The following is an 18,012-nucleotide window of genomic DNA, read 5'->3' as shown; positions in this document are numbered from 1 at the left end:
TCCTCTCCAAGGTTGCAGAAAAGGCCTTGTTGCCTTCTCAGTTCTCCTCCCAAGGTCAAATCAAGCACTCAGTTGCCTGCCAAAGCCTTGTGCTCAATTGACTTGCATGCAGAATGGTTACACTTTTAGATATCATAGTAGAGTTGGAATGCACCCAGTGGTCATCTAGTCCAACCCCGCTGCAATGCAGGAATCTCAAGCATCTATGACAGATGGCCATCCAACCTCTGCTTAATAACCTCCAAGGAAGGAGAGGCCGCAACCTCCTGGGGGAGTCCGTTCCACTGTTGAACAGCTCTTACTGCCAGAAAGTTTTTTCCCATATGTTTACAGTGGTACCTCGGGTTAAGTGCCGAATTTTTCGCTCTATAGGACGCACCTTTTCCCCTCCAAAAATTAAGGGGAAATGTGTGTGCGTCCTATGGAGCGAATGCAGGCTCCCTGGCTTCAGCGATAGCAACACGAAGCCTCCGAAGCCTGCGCTCCGGAGGCTTCGCGTTGCTTCCGCTGAAGTCAGGAGAGTCTGGTCTTTGAGGCTGGCAGTGGGGGAAAGCAGCGCTTCCCCCCACCGCCAGCCCCACAGGCTCGGTCGAAAAGCCCACAGGAGCCGCACGCTCTTTAAAGGGTGCGCGGCTTCTGCGGGCTTTTCTACGAGGTGGGGGAATTCCCCCACCTCCTAGAAAAGCCCGCAGGAGCCGCGCAGCCTTTAAAGATCACACTGCTCTTGGGGGCTTTTCCCCAAGGAGGAAAAAGGGACTGACTGGCCGAGTCAGTCCCTTCTCCCTCCTGTGGGCTTTTACGGGAGATGGGGGAATTCCCCCACCTCCCATAATAGCAGGGAGAAGGTCTGGGAGAAGTGCACAGGCTGCGTGCAGCCTGTCTGCTGCTCCCAGAGCTGGGGGGAGGGGAATCATATTTTTCCCCTTCTGAAAACTAGGTGCACCCTATGGTCAGGTGTGCCCTATAGAGCGAAAAATACGGTACTTAATTCGTTCCGGAGGTCCGTTCCTAACCTGAAACCTCTGGCTAGGTTGCCCCAGCCACTCTGGGCGGCTTCCGATACATACAAAAAAAAACATAAAAGAAAAGCAGGTGGTCTCCTCAGGGATATATTGGAAGGGGAACTCACTTGCCCCAATAGCTGTGGGTTCAGCCTGGGCAGCCAAAAGAACCCAGAGCCCAATTTGTCTTAAAAGCATTGCAATGGTTGTCACTTCATCCCCACAGATACCCTGTAGGCAAAGAGGAAAGTGCCACTGCTTCAAGGTAAAAGACACAATATTGATGCCACAAGCATTCATAAACAGCAGATGTTCTGTCTCGCTCCAGCAAAGTTGCATGGCAACGGCCTTTGGCCTTCACTCCTTATCTTCTGTTCCCTCCAACCTCCTCCTGCTTACGTGCTACTTTGACCTTCTCTTTTGGAAACGCAAGCTTCCCATGCTGAACCCTTCCCACACATATTTCAAATTTCATTCTATAGTTTCCATAATCACTCCAAAAGCCTGAGTGGGCTTATTCAGGCATCCCAAGCAATTTTGTGGGGGTGAGAATGAGTTAATCAGCTTTTACCCACTGCTCGTATTAAAATGTCCCATCTAAAGTTTCTTTGACATTGGCCGAAAACATTTTCTCCCCTGCGTTGACAAATGAGAATCAGAGAATTGTAGAGTTGGAAGGGACCCAAGAGCCATCTAGCTGAACCCCCTTGGCCATGCAGGAATCTCAGCTAAATTAGCTGGCTTTATTTTCTGCATTTTTTCCATTCCTGTCGGTTTGGACACCTTAATATTGTTTCTTTGCAATCTGTATAATGCTTTATTTCATTCAATGTGTACAGCGGTACCTTGGTTCTCAAACTTAATCCGTTCTGGACGTCTGTTCCAAAACCAAAGCATGCTTTCCCATAGAAAGTAATGCAAAATGGATTATCGTATTTTTCGCTCTCTAGGATGCACTTTTTCCCCTCCAAAAAATTAAGGGGAAATGTGTGCGCGCGTCTTATGGAGCGAATGCAGGCTCCATGGCTTCAGCAATAGCAACGCGAAGCCTCCGAAGCGCAGAGGGAGCGCTCCCGCCGCGCTCCAGAGGCTAGGCGTTGCTTTTGCTGAAGCCTGGAGAGCGAGAGGGGTCGGTGAGCACCGACCCCTCTCACTCTCCATGCTTCAGGGATAGCCGCCTGAAGCCTTTGGAGCGCAGCGGGAACTTGCACTGCACTCCGAAGGCTTCGGGTTCCTTTTGCTGAAGCCGGGAGAGCAAGACTCTCCTGGCTTCAGCAGAGAGGGAGAGCTGCGCAGCGCCCCTTCAGCGAAGTGGGAGGAGAAATGGAAGGGGCTCCGTTTCTCCTGCCGCTTCGCTGAAGGGGCGCTGAGCAGAGAGGGGGAGAATTTTTTTTCTTGTTCTCCCCCTCTAAAACAAGGTGCGCCCTATGGTCGGGTGAGTCCTATAGAGCGAAAAATACGGTAATCTGTTCCAGACTTTTAAAAACAACCCCTAAACACTCAGAACGGAGCACGTTTGGCTTCTGAGAATAGTTCACAAACCGGAACATTTACTTCCGGGTTTGCAGTGTTTGGGTTCCAAGTTGTTTGAGTACAAAGGCATTTTGAGAACCAAGGTACCACTGTATACCTCTTAATGGTAAAAAAAAAGTGGTTTTGTAAAAACGATAAAATGATGAGTAAAAACAGCTATTTAAAGCATTCAAAAAGTAATCAGAATCAACAATAAGCTAATAACGGACGCAGACACATGTCAAATGTTGTACAATGGTACCTCGGGTTACATACACTTCAGGTTATAGACTCCACTAACCCAGAAATAGTACCTCGGGCTAAGAACTTTGCTTCAGGATGAGAACGGAAATCGCGCAGCGGCAGCAGGAGGCCCCATTAGCTAAAGTGGTTCTTCAGGTTAAGAACAGTTTCAGGTTAAGAAAGGACCTCCGGAACAAATTACCATATTTTTTGCTCTATAAGACTCACTTTTTCCCTCCTAAAAAGTAAGGGGAAATGTGTGTGTGTCTTATGGAGCGAATGCAGGCTGTGCAGCTGTCCCAGAAGCCAGAACAGCAAGAGGGATTGCTGCTTTCACTGCGCAGCGATCCCTCTTGCTGTTCTGGCTTCTGAGATTCAGAATATTTTTTTTCTTCTTTTCCTCCTCCAAAAACTAGGTGTGTCTTGTGGTCTGGTGCGTCTTATAGAGCGAAAAGTACGGTAAGTTCTTTACCCGAGGTGCCACTGCATTTTGTAAGTGTTATTGTCAGGTGGATGGTTTGATTGGAGATGGTAAGCTGTTCTATGGTGGCATACCTTTTTGCAGTGCTTTTTTCCTATTAAAAAAAAAAAGTTTAAAGGTACTCTCATTTTCATATTGAAAGACTGACCCTCAATGAGGCCAGATGTAGATTCACAAAATGTTTAGGGGTATGCGTACCCCTGCGTTCCCCCAGAAAAAAAGCGCTGCGTTTTTGAACGAATCTTTGGCAACAGTCCACGCCCACCTTTTAATATGAAGGGATGTGGCTTAGAACACTTAATCTGGGATGACTCATGCTGGAGAGCCTGGCAGTTCCAGGAAACAGTCAGTGCCTTGAAACCAAAAGCAAAACGTCCTCCCTTTCTCCCTTCTGCTTCAGAGCGGAGCAGACATGGCAAGCGCGCTCCTCACCCAGCAGTTCCTGGACGAAACCTCCTGCCCCATCTGCCTGGACTATTTCACAGACCCGGTGATTCTGGACTGCGGGCACAGCTTCTGCAAAGCCTGCCTCGCCATGTGCTGGAAAGAAACCCAAAGTCCGGTATCTTGCCCCCATTGCAGGCAGGTAGCCCAGAGAACCAGCTTCAGGCCAAACCGGCAGCTGGCCAACGTGGTCGAAATAGCCAAGCAGTTCACCTCTCAGGTGGAGAGAACCGATTGCGAGAAACATGGGGAGCCCTTGGAGTTTTTCTGCAGGGCTTGTGCAGCCCCCATCTGCAACGTCTGCAAGAGGTCGCAAGAGCACAGCGAACACACCATGTATAATCTGGACCGGATTTCACAGCAGATGAAGGTAGGAAATCTCCTTCAAGCATCAATTCTCAGAACTGTGTCTTAGGTTGCATGAGCACTCTACCTGGAAAGCCCATTTTCCCCTTCAAAGAATTCTGGGCGTTGTAGTTGGTTCCTGAGAGTTGTAACCCTGCGTGGGGTAAACTAAGCGGCCAGAATTCTTTGAGGAGGGAGATGTGCTTCAGAGGTCTAGCTTTAATCCTCACCGTGCTATGATGTATAGATGGTACCTAACGCCAAGCAAATTAGCCAAAACATATCGTATTTTTCGCTCTATAAGACGCACCAGACCACAAGACGCACCTAGTTTTTGGAGGAGGAAAAGAAGAAAAAAAATATTCTGAATCTCAGAAGCCAGAACAGCAAGATGCACACACATTTCCCCTTAATTTTTGGGAGGGAAAAAGTGAATCTTATAGAGCTAAAAATACGGTATATAAATCAACGTCAGATCTTTGTTGGAAATGTAAAGAAGTAGAAGTATTGTATAAATAAAAGTTTGTAGGGAGGTAAAAGGAAATTATATAAGAAATATGTAACTGGGCGGTATAAAGTAATGGATAGATAAAGTACAGTGAGATTAATTGGAAGTCAGTTTTAAATTTATTCTCTGTAAGTTTTATAATTGTGTTCAATACCAGGAGTATATACGATGAGAATTATATTAAACTTCTTATATCTTATAGTGTGGTGGTTTGTTTGATCCTTCTGTTATATGTTTGATTCATTGTATGTTTGTTTACCTGTATATACAGCTGTTTTTTCATTAATGTATTTATTTTAAATTAATAAAGATACATTTTTTTAAAAAAGAAGAAGTAGAAGGCTCCTTTTACCACATGTGGCGGATGTGCAAAGTAGCTAAGGACTTTTGGGAGATTGATTTACAATGAGTTGGAAAACATATATAAGGTAGCTTTCCCAACAAGACCGGAAATGTTGTTGTTTGTTTCCTAAGGTTAACTGGAGCAGCCTTTTCCATTTGCAGCTTCTACTTAAAAGGGGGTAGCTGAGTCACCTCCAAAGTGCATATCTGTCCTTTAGCATGAGAAAAGTTGAGCTACAACACACTTCACCCCCGAGAATAAGGCCAGGGCAAAAGGTTATCGCAGTGATGGAGAAACTTGGCCCTCCAGCTGTTTTGGGACTACAACTCCCAACATCCCTAGCTAACAGGACCAGTGGTCAGGGATGATGGGAACTGTAGTCCCCAAACAGCTGGAGGGCCGAATTTCACCATCACTGGTTAGCGGTTTCCAAAGATGGATTTGTTATCAGTAGGAAGTGGTATAGTTGATTTTGTGGCTTAATTCTATGTTTTTATATTGTGGCTTAATTCTATGTTTTTATATTGTAAAATGCCCTGTGATCTTTAAAACTTCAGGCGGAGTGTAGCTTTTAAATTTAACAGCTGTAAGAATTAATTGCCAGCGGATTATGTAGAGCGGAGCCTACTAATAGATCTTTGGTGATGGAAGGAATCGGGAGGAAGGATTCCACTTATAAATGGAATTAATAAATAAGATATTGGCAAGGATTTCTGACTCTTAATTGTTTCACAATGGCGCCACCTGCACATTTGGAGCACTATGCGTTTAATACCATTTCAACAGTCATGGCTGTTCTGGGGGCTGGAGCTTGTAAAAAGTGCCGGGCATTGTTAGGAGACTCGCTCTTCTTCTCACAGCTACAGTTCTCAAAATTCCCAGGGAAGAGGGATTGGTTGTTAAACTAGGGTTCTCATATTTCAAAAAAGTGAAAATCTGGACACAAAGGTGTTGAGGTGTGGGTTTTTTTGGCAAAATCTCCAAAAATATTTTAAAGGAATTTTCCCCTCAGGCATTTTAGACGTCTGGAATTGTACCTCTGAGAGGCGAATGAGGGGGGTCTCCAAACAGCTCTCAGCGCCCTAAGCGAACTACAGCTCCAATAAATTTTTTTTGGGGGGGTGGCGGGAAGCCATGACTGTTTAAAGTGGTATGGCAGTACTTTAAATGGGGATAATGACAACAGCAAAAAGACCCTTTCTTTGTCTCTCTCCACACACCCATCAAACTTCTGAAATGAGGAAGCTTGTGGGGCAAAACTGGGTTCTTGAAAAGTGTGGTAAAAAAAATGATGACTAATAGCATGTACACATACCCCACAAATGAATAAAAATGAATGCTCAATAAAGACTGGACATAAGGCACTTCCAAACAGTGGCATAGCGTGGAGGGTGCAGGGGGGGCCGGCCGCACCGGGCGCAACATCTGGGGGTTAGGGTTAGGGGGCGCAAATCCACAGGTTAGGGGGCGCAAATCCACGGGTTAGGGGTGCAAATTACTTGCCTTGCCCCAGGTTCTGACAACCCACGCTACGCCACTGCTTCCAAATGACTTGTTTATAGAGCATTAATTCTGATTTGTTTGCAGGGAGGTTAGACAGCGGAGGCTATTTGATTAGCATTAATTCCGGTTTATTTCTGGGGAAGTTCGATGACTTTTATCCCATGCTTTCCAGTGCATTTCCTTGTCACTCTCCTTATTGCAAAAATAAAAATAAATCCAATATTTTGTGGGGGGAATTGTGTCTGGGCATCAAACTGGCTAATTTCTCACAGGTCAAAAAGCCTCATTTTGTTTTCCACAGCAAGGAGTCCAGGCTCGGGTGCAGTTTCTGGAGCAAGAGAGACAAGTGGTTAGGGAATGGAAACTGGCTGAAGAAGAGAGGATGAAGGCATTTCCGGTAGGTCTTTGCTGTTATAGTTCCCACATTGGGGATGAGTCCTGGCTGGCCAACAGTTCTGTCATCCTGGATATGTATGCTGGCAGATATATCAGGCTGTGTTCACGTTTGTTTTTCTTAATGATTTTTATTAAGTTTCTAGGGACGCGGGTGGTGCTGTGGGTTAAACCATAGAGCCTAGGACTTGCCGATCAGATGGTCGGCGGTTCGAATCCCTGCGACGGGGTGAGCTCCCGTTGCCCGGTCCCTGCTCCTGCCAACCTAGCAGTTTGAAAGCACATCAAAGTGCTAGTAGATAAATAGGTACCACTCCAGCGGGAAGGTAAACGGCGTATCCGTGCGCTGCTCTGGTTCGCCAGAAGCGGCTTAGTCATGCTGGCCACATGACCCGGAAGCTGGCTCCCTCGGCCAATAAAGCAAGATGAGCGCCACAACCCCAGAGTCGGTCACGACCGGACCTAATGGTCAGGGGTCCCTCTACTTTTACTATTAAGTTTCTAGCAAATATAACACCTATTACAACAGAAACTGAAGAGACAAAATTAATAATATAAACAAAAAAGATAATAAGAAAAATAAAAACACATATTAACACACACCCAAACCACACAAATTAATTGACTGTTTAAACTTCTAGCGTCATTAACATCATTTGGACTTCCTCTGAGCCCTCCCTTCTGAATTTCCTTGTATTTAAATGTAGCAGTTTTCCAATATCATTATTAAAACACAATATTCCAATTAAATTCTAATTTGTTAACTTTTCTTAAAGTTCAGATCTCAGTTATTTTACAACTCTTACTTTCTAATTTCTTAGTTTCTAATTTTTCTTTCTTAGTTTCTAATTTTTAATATTACAATATTTGTTCAAATAGTCTCTAAATTTCTTCCACTCTTCTTGATGTTCCTCTTCTTTCTGGTCGCGGATTCTTCCAGTAAGGTCAGCCAGCTCCATATATTCCATCATTCTCATCTGCCATTCTTCCACAGTTGGTAATCCTTGTGTTTTCCATTTCTGAGCTATAAGAATTCGAGCAGCGGTCGTGGCATACAAAAATAACTTTACATCTTTCTTGGGCATTTCAGAACCTATTATCCCAAGGAGAAAGGCATCTGGTTGTGTTCACGTTTCTGCCTTGTTGTTGTTGTTTAGTTGTGTTCGTCTCTTCGTGGCCCCACGGACCAGAGCACACCAGGCACTCCTGTCTTCCACTGCCTCCCGCAGTTTAGTCAAACTCATGCTGGTAGCTTCGAGAACACTCTCCAACCATCTGTGCTGGGTGCTCATTTGCAACTGGCTCAGTGTGCTCCTGTGTTAATACGAAGAGCCTTGAACATCTTGCGTCCAGGATACCTTAAAGCAGGGCTAGCCCAGGACATTTTGCCAGCCCTGCCACCAAGACCACCCGAGCCCTTCTAATCAAAGATGGGGATAACACGAGGGAGCAATTACAGATAGGTAGCCGTGTTGGTCTGCCATAGTCAAAACAAAAAAATTTTTTTCCTTCCAGTAGCACCTTAAAGACCAACTAAGTTAGTTCTTGGTATGAGAGTTCTCATACCAAGAACTAACTTAGTTGGTCTTTAAGGTCCTACTGGAAGGAAAATTTTTTTTTTTGTTATGAGGGAGCAATGTTAGTTGTTTCAAGGGCTTTTTTCCCCAGCCAGAGCCCGGTTTGGGAATCTCTCAAGTGGGCGCCATTCTAAGAGAAGAAGGGAGAAGTTTGTGGTGAGCTTCCGGCACCTCTTTTTCTAGAAAAATAGCACTGGTTGTTTCCCATGTTAGAGAGGCCTGACAGACCTCCACAAGAAATCAGGTGTTTCATGTCGCAGATCCCATGTTGTGGAATGCTATTCCAACGGATAAATGGCAGGCAGCCTTTGCAGGGCTGGATTAAGACCTTTCGAGGCACTTAAAATTTTTTGGTGCTCCCATATACAGTGGTACCTCAGGTTACATACGCTTCAGGTTACATATGCTTCAGGTTACAGATTCTGCTAACCCAGAAATAGTGCTTCAGGTTAAGAACTTTGCTTCAGGATGAGAACAGAAATTGTGCTCTGGTGGTGCGGCAGCAGCAGGAGGCCCCATTAGCTAAAGTGGTGCTTCAGGTTAAGAACAGTTTCAGGTTAAGTACGGACCTCCGGAACGAATTAAGTACTTAACCTGAGGTACCACTGTATATCTAATTCAAAATATAAACACGTAAACCTTGGTGAACCGAGTGGCCGTTTTTACCAGTTACCTGATTCTAATTTTGTTGCATTCCCAAGATTAACGTATATCATTACTCTCTAATGTTGCTATTTATTTATTTAGTGTGCACTGTGTGTACAGTGGTACCTCGGAAGTTGAACAGAATCCGTTCTGGAAGTCCGTTCGACTTCCAAAACGTTCGGGAACCAAGGTGCGGCTTCCGATTGGCTGCAGCGGAAGCTGCTTCAGACGTTCGGGTTCCAATGAACGTTCACAAACCGGAAGAGTCACTTCCAGTTTTGCGGCGTTCGGCAGCCAAAGCGTTCGACTCGCAATGCGTTCGGTAGCCGAGGTACGACTGTATGTAAATTTTTTTCATTTATTGTGAGAGCCTTTCCCTCCAGCTTGTACTATAAGCTCCATGGTAAATCTGGCAACAGAAAAAAATCTGCGGTGTCCCGCTTCCAAAGTCAGTACAGTGGTACCTCGGGTTAAATACGCTTCAGGTTACATACGCTTCAGGTTACAGACTCCGCTAACCCAGAAATAGTACCTCGGGTTAAGAACTTTGCTTCAGGATGAGAACAGAAATCGTGCTCCGGCGGCAGCGGGAGGCCCCATTAGCTAAAGTGGTGCTTCAGGTTAAGAACAGTTTCAGGTTAAGAACGGACCTCTGGAACGAATTAAGTATTTAATCCAAGGTACCACTGTACAGTGGTACCTCGGGTTAAATACACTTCAGGTTACATACGCTTCAGGTTACAGACTCCGCTAACCCAGAAATAATACCTCGGGTTAAGAACTTTGCTTCAGGATGAAAACAGAAATCGCGCGGCAGCAGCAGGAGGCCCCATTAGCTAAAGTGGTGCTTCAGGTTAAGAACAGTTTCAGGTTAAGAACGGACCTCCAGAACGAATTAAGTTCTTAACCCGAGGTACCACTGTACCACCAACAAAAAAAAGGTTCATTCTTAAGAATCCTGTGGAAATTTACTGCACTGTGGTACGTTAAAGAAGCATTATGTGTAAAATTCTTTTGCAGTATCCGTCGCAGGCCTGTAGCTATGCTCCCTTGAACAGCACTCAGCTTCCACCTCTACTCCCTCCCCAATTTCTATTTCCCCTTCAGGCGGAGCTAAAGAAGGAGAAGAACAAGATCACGGGCGCTTTTGAGCAAATGCATAACTTCCTGCACGAGCTGCAGCGTTTTTGGCTGACCGAGCTGGAGGATCTGGAGAAAGAGATGAAGACGAACAAGGAAAGTAATATCGTCAAGCTCTCACAGGATATCGCCTTTCTCAGTTGCCACATCACAGACATGGAGAAGAAGCGCCAACTGCCGCCTTTTGAGTTCCTGCGGGTGAGACAGTGAAACACAAAGGCAGCTCCCTGATCCTGGGAGTACGGGTCCCTAGTGAAATATACTCAGAGTTGAGAGTGGATTTCATGCTCTTTATTCAGCTCATAGTGGTGAGGAGGAATGAAAGTTCCCCCAAAGTATCTGCTTTATATACGTTATTTACACAATGGGCTGCACGTGATTGGCTAATTCCGGAATTCTCCTGTAGGCCAATCAGGTTGTGGATTCACTTCCATCTGGAGCTGGATTGGGTGGCTCCTGCCGACCAATCATACTGCTGCATTGTTCTAGGACCAATCAGACTGCTGCATTCTGAATCCTATTGTTCTAGGACCAATCAGACTGCTGCATTCTGGATCCTATTCAACTCAGTACATAACACCTGGGGAGGACACTTGGGCTCTGTACAAACTTATTATGCATTTGTAGCACAAAGGAGTAGCTTTTTCTCAGTGTGGAACCATGCATGCTCATCGTCAACATGCTGGTTTCAGTCCAGGTTGTTTCTAGAACCTTCCATCCCCAAAAGTGGGTGTGGTTGCTTGATACACATTTGAAGATGCTCTTCTTGGTTAGATTTCTCCTGACTTTTCCTCCCTGCCCCATATCCTAGGTGAACGAAAAAGGAATTGGGGGTTGAAATCTTGGCGTACACCCAGCCACAGTGACATTGGGCAGGTCCCAGCCCCCATTGTTGGGGCTGCCTCCGTCCATTTTCAAATGGAGGGGGGCGGGTAACGCAGAATTGATCTGCGTTAAGCTTTTATTTTGAGAACGAAACTGATTTGTGAAAAAGCATTTTCCCCAGGGCACCAAATGTATAATAGGTCCAGGTTGTGTATGGACTACTTGATAGAAGAAAATACAGTCTCCATGTCCATTGAATGTATAATGTTTCTGTGTGATCTGGCTTCTGTCACGGTGTCCCGTTGCGCCAGAAGCGGTTTAGTCATGCTGGCCACATGACCCAGAAAGCTGTCTGAGGACAAACGCCGGCTCCTTCAGCCTCAAAGCGAGATGAGCACCGCAACCCCATAGTCGCCTTTGACTGGTCTTAACCGTCCTGGGGTCCTTTGTGGTTGTTTAGTTGTTTAGTCGTGTCCGACTCTTCGTGACCCCATGGACCAGAGCACGCCAGGCACTCCTGTCTTCCACTGCCTCCCGCAGTTTGGTCAAACTCATGCTGGTAGCTTCGAGAACACTGTCCAAACATCTCGTCCTCTGCCGTCCCCTTCTCCTTGTGCCCTCCATCTTTCCCAACATCAGGGTCTTTTCCAGGGAGTCTTCTCTTCCCATGAGCTGGCCAAAGTATTGGAGCCTCAGCTTCAGGATTTGTCCTTCCAGTGAGCACTCAGGGCTGATTTCCTTAAGAATGGATAGGTTTGATCTTCTTGCAGTCCATGGGACTCTCAAGGGTCTCCTCCAGCACCATAATTAAAAAGCATCAAGGTAAAGGGTAAAGGTAAAGGTAAAGGGGTCCTTTACCTTTTTATAATATTGTGTGCATGGAGCCTTCCAAGAAAAGTAATATCCAATACAGTCATACCTCGAGTTGAATGTGCTTTGGGTCAAGCGCGTTCGAGTTGCACTCCGCGGCAACCCGGAAGTAACGGAGCGCGTTACTTCCGGGTTTCACTGCTCGTGCATGCGCAGACGCTCAAAATGACGTCATGCGCATGCGCACGCACAGACGCGCCGTTGCATCTTACGTTCCGTTTGGGATGCGAATGGGGCTCCGGAACGGATTCTGTTCGCATCCCGAGGTACCACTGTAGAGCAAAATGCCCTGTTTGTGTTCTGCCTGTGCAGCTGAGACCCATTTCTCTCATTCTCTCTTTCAGGGCCTTGGGACTTCGGTGGTCAGGTACGTGGCTCTTTCTCAGTCTCCTTCCTATCCTTTTCCAGTGGCCGGTCGCCCACATTGGGTGCTGTTGTTGTTGCTGCTGCTGCTGTTTAAACCATCTCTTAGGCTGACCCGGAGGGACGCGGGTGGCGCTGTGGGTTAAACCACAGAGCCTAGGACTTGCCAATCAGAAGGCTGGCGGTTCGAATCCCCACGACGGGGTGAGCTCCCGTTGCTCGGTCCCTGCTCCTGCCAACCTAGCAGTTCGAAAGCACATCAAAGTGCAAGTAGATAAATAGGTACCACTCCGGCGGGAAGGTAAACGCCGTTTCCGTGCGCTGCTCTGGTTCGCCAGAAGCAGCTTAGTCATGCTGGCCACATGACCCGGAAGCTGTGCGCCGGCCCCCTCGGCCAATAAAGCGAGATGAGCGCCGTAACCCCAGAGTCGGCCATGACTGGACCTAATGGTCAGGGGTCCCTTTACCTTTAGGCTGACTCACCTTCCTTACAGGTTTGTGCAGTGGAAAAGAAAGCGGACAGTGCTGGGAATCTCTACAGGCATGGAAGAGAGACTCATAAGTTACACTCAGAAAAATTCGTTTCTGAAGGATACCCTGGAGAAATGCAAAGGTATTCTTTGGGGTCGGGGGGTCAGTTCATGGAATGAGGAAGGATGCTGTTTGTCAGGCACTTCCACATCTCTGTTGGTTGCTGCAAAAGTCAGAATTTTGCTAAAGAGGAGCTGACTCTTACCTGGAATGATCCAGCGGGTCTCGAATCACATTTCCCTCATTCCCTCCACTTCCTAGAATTCCTTTGATGCAACTATCCTCCTTGGCCGTGCACACACTTAGCCATTTGTAGCACAAAAATGCAGTTGATCTCAGTCTGGAATTTTTTCCTCCTCGCCCTCAACATTCTGTTATCAACCTGGATGGATTCTAGATCCTGCCATCTCTAATGGGGCGTGTGGTTACCCTATAGGTGTTTGAAAACCCTTCCCTTGAATAGGTTATCCATGCCTTTCCCTCCCTGAACATGCCCCAGGTGAGCGAAGAAGCAAGGAAGCGGTGTTTGTGATCTTGGTATATACATGGCAAGGTCACGCAGAATCCATTTGCGATTATATTTTTTTTCTCCACATACCAGGGATACTCTGAAAAGGAGAGGGGATGAGAAGACCTGGGATTGGGGAAGGCGAAAGTGTGGGGAGGTGCTGATTTAGAGGAGACCCATCATTTGGGTAACAGAGAATTGACGGAACCTTACAGCCCACATTAAACAACAGTATGGACGAGCCCTTAGCCTAGAAGAAGATGGAGAGAAAACTAGAAATAGTTTTCTTTGCTTGTCATTGACTCTGGCGCCATCTAAAGTTTGCCTTTATGCCTGCCTCCCCCCCCCATTCCCAATGGCAGCCATCCACGGCTGATCTATGAGCAGAACGTGTGCCAATTTTATTCACAGTTGTTGTTTTTCTTTTTAGGCGATGCATATCCTTGTTTTTCGTCCGTGAGTAATTGGCCACCTGACCCATCTTCTGTCCCCCCAATTATATCCACGATAGGCCTCATTAACCAAGAATTTAGTATGAGGGTGGGGCTTGGGGGGCAGGGACAGTTAACAAATTACCGTATTTTTCGCTCTATAAGACGCATCAGACCATAAGACACACCTAGTTTTTGGAGGAGGAAAACAAGAAAAAAATATTCTGAATTTCAGAAGCCAGAACAACAAGAGGGATCGCTGCGCAGTGAAAGTAGCAATCCCTCTTGCTGTTCTGGCTTCTGCGATAGCTGCACAGTCTGCATTCACTCCATAAGACGCATGCACATTTCCCCTTACTTTTTAGGAGGGAAAAAGTGAGTCTTATAGAGCAAAAAATACGGTATATACTTGATGGACTTTTGACCATGTTTTTAATTAGTACCTCTTTCTTCTGTGTAACAGGGCTGCTGATGCAGGCACCGAACAAAGGTAAACTATCTGTAAGGAATGAAAGAAGAGAAAATGTTCACCAGTGTCAATCCCTCGTTCAAGTATTTCAACTGGTTGCCTTCACTTTTCTTTTATTTAGTTTGTTAAATTTATATACCCAATCTTCATCAGAAGATCTCAGGGCCTTAGGCGGGTGGCTTGTTGCAACACTCTTCTGGAAAAGTCAATTTATTTCCTTTCATATGAACAGAAATTGGGCACATCAATAAGAGGACAACTAAGATGCTCGATGGCAGGGATTCCACATGTGGTATAGTCAGTGCCTGCTTAATCCAGAATGAGGCAGCTAGACTGGTGACTAGGAGTGGCCGCCGAGACCATGTAATACCGGTCCTGAAAGACCTACTTTGGCTCCCAGTACGTTTCCGAGCACAATTCAAAGTGTTGGCCTTTAAAGCCCTAAACGGCCTCGGCCCAGTATACCTGAAGGAGCAGGAACAGGCCTGGGGGGTTTTCAAGCCTCTCTCCAGTAGGTGAGACTGAGCCTTTACCTGACCTCATCAGCCATCCAGCCTCCTTTGTCATATTCTCCTCTTCTTCTTCTTCTTCTTCTTCTTCTTCTTCTTCTTCTTCTTCGCAGTGACCGTCACTCTGGATCCAGGAACCGCCCACCCCTTTCTTGTTGTAACCGAGGACCTGAAGAGTTTGAGAAGAAGAAGGGAAATACAGGACGTTCAGGACAACCCTGGGAGATTCGACAGCATGCTCTATGCGCTGGGCCATGCAAAATTCACCTCAGGAAGCTATTGGTGGGAGGTGGTGGTGGAAGAGGAGGAGGAGGAAAGGGAACGGGCCAACTGGGCCGTAGGGGTTGCAAAAGAGTCTGTCAGGCGCAAAGGCTTTGTCCGCATGCTTCCTTCTGAGGGGATCTGGGCCATTGGGAAGGGAAAGGATGAGTCAGCCTCATCTGATCCCTTCTGGGCTTCAACCCTCCCTGAGCGGACCCCTTTGAGCTTGAGCTATGAGCCCAGGAAGATCCGGGTGTCCCTAGACTATGATCAGGGCTGTGTGGAATTCTATAATGCACACACCGACGACTTGATTTTCAGTTTCCAACAAGCCTCATTCTCTGGAGAGAAGGTCCAGGCCTTTTTCCATGTTTGGTGGGGAGCTGGTCTGAAGTGTTGAGTCCTGACGACGATCCTCACTGCTCCAAGCTCTACCACCCCCACCCTGAGAGAAGGTGACAGCCTAGCATTTTCTCTTCAGTGTTATGAGTTTGTGGGTGCCAGACACCCCAAATTTCTGGATCCAGTAAATGTTAGAATTTAATCTGTGTGTGGTGTGCTAGAACTGGATGCCAGACAGTAGGTTTAGCAAGCATTAAAATATAAGCCAGGCCAGCTCCCCCATGTCAGGAAGTGCCTGGGAGACGAGCCATGACACCCACACCAGCTCTACCACCCCCACCCTGAGAGAAGGTGACAGCCTAGCATTTTCTCTTCAGTGTTATGAGTTTGTGGGTGCCAGACACCCCAAATTTCTGGATCCAGTAAATGTTAGAATTTAATCTGTGTGTGGTGTGCTAGAACTGGATGCCAGACAGTAGGTTTAGCAAGCATTAAAATATAAGCCAGGCCAGCTCCCCCATGTCAGGAAAGTGCCTGGGAGACGAGCCATGACACCCACACCAGCTCTACCACCCCCACCCTGAGAGGAGGTGACAGCCTAGCATTGCATTTTCTCTGCAGTGTTATGAGTTTGTGGGTGCCAGACACCCTAAATTTCTGGATCCAGTAAATGTTAGAATTTAATCTGTGTGTGGTGTGCTAGAACTGGATGCCAGACAGTAGGTTTAGCAAGCATTAAAATATAAGCCAGGCCAGCTCCCCCATGTCAGGAAGTGCCTGGGAGACGAGCCATGATACCCACACCAGCTCTACCACCCCCACCCTGAGAGGAGGTGACGGCCTAGCATTGCATTTTCTCTTCAGTGTTATGAGTTTGTGGGTGCCAGACACCCTAAATTTCTGGATCCAGTAAATGTTAGAATTTAATCTGTGTGTGGTGTGCTAGAACTGGATGCCAGACAGTAGGTTTAGCAAGCATTAAAATATAAGCCAGGCCAGCTCCCCCATGTCAGGAAGTGCCTGGGAGACGAGCCATGACACCCACACCAGCTCTACCACCCCCACCCTGAGAGAAGGTGACAGCCTAGCATTTTCTCTGCAGTGTTAAGAGTTTGTGGGTGCCAGACACCCTAAATTTCTGGATCCAGTAAATGTTAGAATTTAATCTGTGTGTGGTGTGCTAGAACTGGATGCCAGACAGTAGGTTTAGCAAGCATTAAAATATAAGCCAAGCCAGCTTCCCCGTGTCAGGAAGTGCCTGGGAGACGAGCCATGGCTCCCACACCATTATTTTTCCACTTTATTTTGTACAACTTTATTTTGTGCAACTGAAAAACTTTAAAATGTTAATAATAAAAGAACTACATGATGGAAGGAAGAAAAGAAGGAAGGAATGGGCCATTAAGAAAAGTCAAGGAGAATAGGATTCTGGACCAGATAGCTGTTGGGTGAGGCCCCTCCTGCAGTTCTGAGTTGGTTCAGAAAACAAAGCAGAGTTTGAAAGGAGAGTCTTTAGAATTGGTGACCTTTAGAATTGGTAAAGGCGGCACGCTGGGGAGAGGGTCAGAGCACAACGGTTAATGTTATTTTCTATGGAAGAGTTTGTTTTTTGAAAAATAAAAAAATGAAAAAACCTACAAACTTTTGCAATCCTATTTCATGTTCTTCACACACACATTCCTATGAGGTCAATAAAGGTAAAGGGACCCCTGACCATTAGGTCCAGTCGTGGCCGACTCTGGGGTTGCGGCTTCTGGTGAACCAGAGCAGCGCACGGAAACACCATTTACCTTCCCGCTGGAGCGGTACCTATTTATCTACTTGCACTTTGTCGTGCTTTCAAACTGCTAGGTTGGCAGGAGCAGGGACTGAGCAACAGGAGCTCACCCCGTCGCGGGGATTCAAACCGCCAACCTTCTGATTGGCAAGTCCTAGGCTCTGTGGTTTAACCCACAGCGCGTCCCATGAGGTCAATTTGTTGTTGTTGTTTAGTCATTTGGTTGTGTCCGACTCTTCGTGACCCCAAGGACCAGAGCACGCCAGGCACTCCTGTCTTCCACTGCCTCCCAAAGATTGGTCAAACTCATGCTGGTAGCTTCGAGAACACTGTCCAACCATCTCGTCCTCTGTCGTCCTCTTCTCCTTGTGCCCTCCATCCTTCCCAATATCAGGGTCTTTTCCAGGGAGTCTTCTCTTCTCATGAGGTGGCCAAAGTACTGGAGCCTCAGCTTCAGGATCTGTCCTTCCAGTGAGCACTCAGGGCTGATTTCCTTCAGAATGGATGTGTTTGATCTTCTTGCAGTCCATGGGACTCTCAAGAGTCTCCTCCAGCACCAGAATTCAAAAGCATCGGTTCTTCAGCGATCAGCCTTCTTTATGGTCCAGCTCTCACTTCCATACATCACTACTGGGAAAACCATAGCTTTAACTATACGGACCTTTGTCAGTAAGGTGATGTCTCTGCTTTTTAAGATGATGTCTAGGTTTCTCATTGCTTTTCTCCCAAGAAGCAGGCATCTTTTAATTTCGTGGCTGCTGTCACCATCTGCAGTGATCATGGAGCCCAAGAAAGTAAAATCTCTCACTGCCTCCATTTCTTCCCCTTCAATTTGCCAGGAGGTGATGGGACCAGTGGCCATGATCTTAGTGGAATAGTAGACTTGCAGAACTAACCTTTTGTTTATCTATTGAAACATGCTGAGAGGAGAAACAGAAACAACTGGAACAGTTGCTTCAAAATGTTAAGGGAAGGGTTTTCTTCTGATTAC

At 46.6% G+C, this 18,012-nt stretch overlaps 1 protein-coding gene across 1 annotated transcript; it reads left to right on the top strand.

Annotated features, from left to right (window-relative positions):
* The first annotated feature begins 1,195 nt into the window (after positions 1-1,195).
* On the top strand, positions 1,196-16,885 carry LOC310756855 (zinc finger protein RFP-like). The gene is made up of 8 exons (XM_083601715.1): positions 1,196-1,266; positions 3,638-4,051; positions 6,682-6,777; positions 10,103-10,333; positions 12,175-12,197; positions 12,688-12,806; positions 14,127-14,153; positions 14,755-16,885. The coding sequence occupies exons 1-8, from the start codon at positions 1,204-1,206 to the stop codon at positions 15,300-15,302; spliced, it is 1,521 nt and encodes a 506-aa protein (XP_083457841.1). The 5' UTR covers positions 1,196-1,203; the 3' UTR covers positions 15,303-16,885.
* Positions 16,886-18,012: the final 1,127 nt, after the last annotated feature.

The sequence above is a fragment of the Podarcis filfolensis genome (genome assembly GCF_964270895.1).
Source record: "Podarcis filfolensis genome assembly, chromosome: 2".
In the NCBI taxonomy this organism is placed as follows: Eukaryota; Metazoa; Chordata; class Lepidosauria; order Squamata; family Lacertidae; genus Podarcis; species Podarcis filfolensis.
Note: the sequence above shows the minus strand (reverse complement) of the source record. Positions and strands in the feature narration are given on the sequence as shown.

What these genes read in the sequence shown, in the direction of transcription:
- LOC310756855 (XM_083601715.1), top strand. Translation starts at nt 1,204, where the DNA reads ATGGTTGTCACTTCATCCCCACAGATACCCTGTAGGCAAAGAGGAAAG. An exon ending in AGAGGATGAAGGCATTTCCG is followed by an intron (nt 6,778 to 10,102) that starts GTAGGTCTTTGC and finishes TTTCCCCTTCAG; the next exon opens with GCGGAGCTAAAGAAGGAGAA. An exon ending in CGCCTTTTGAGTTCCTGCGG is followed by an intron (nt 10,334 to 12,174) that starts GTGAGACAGTGA and finishes TCTCTCTTTCAG; the next exon opens with GGCCTTGGGACTTCGGTGGT.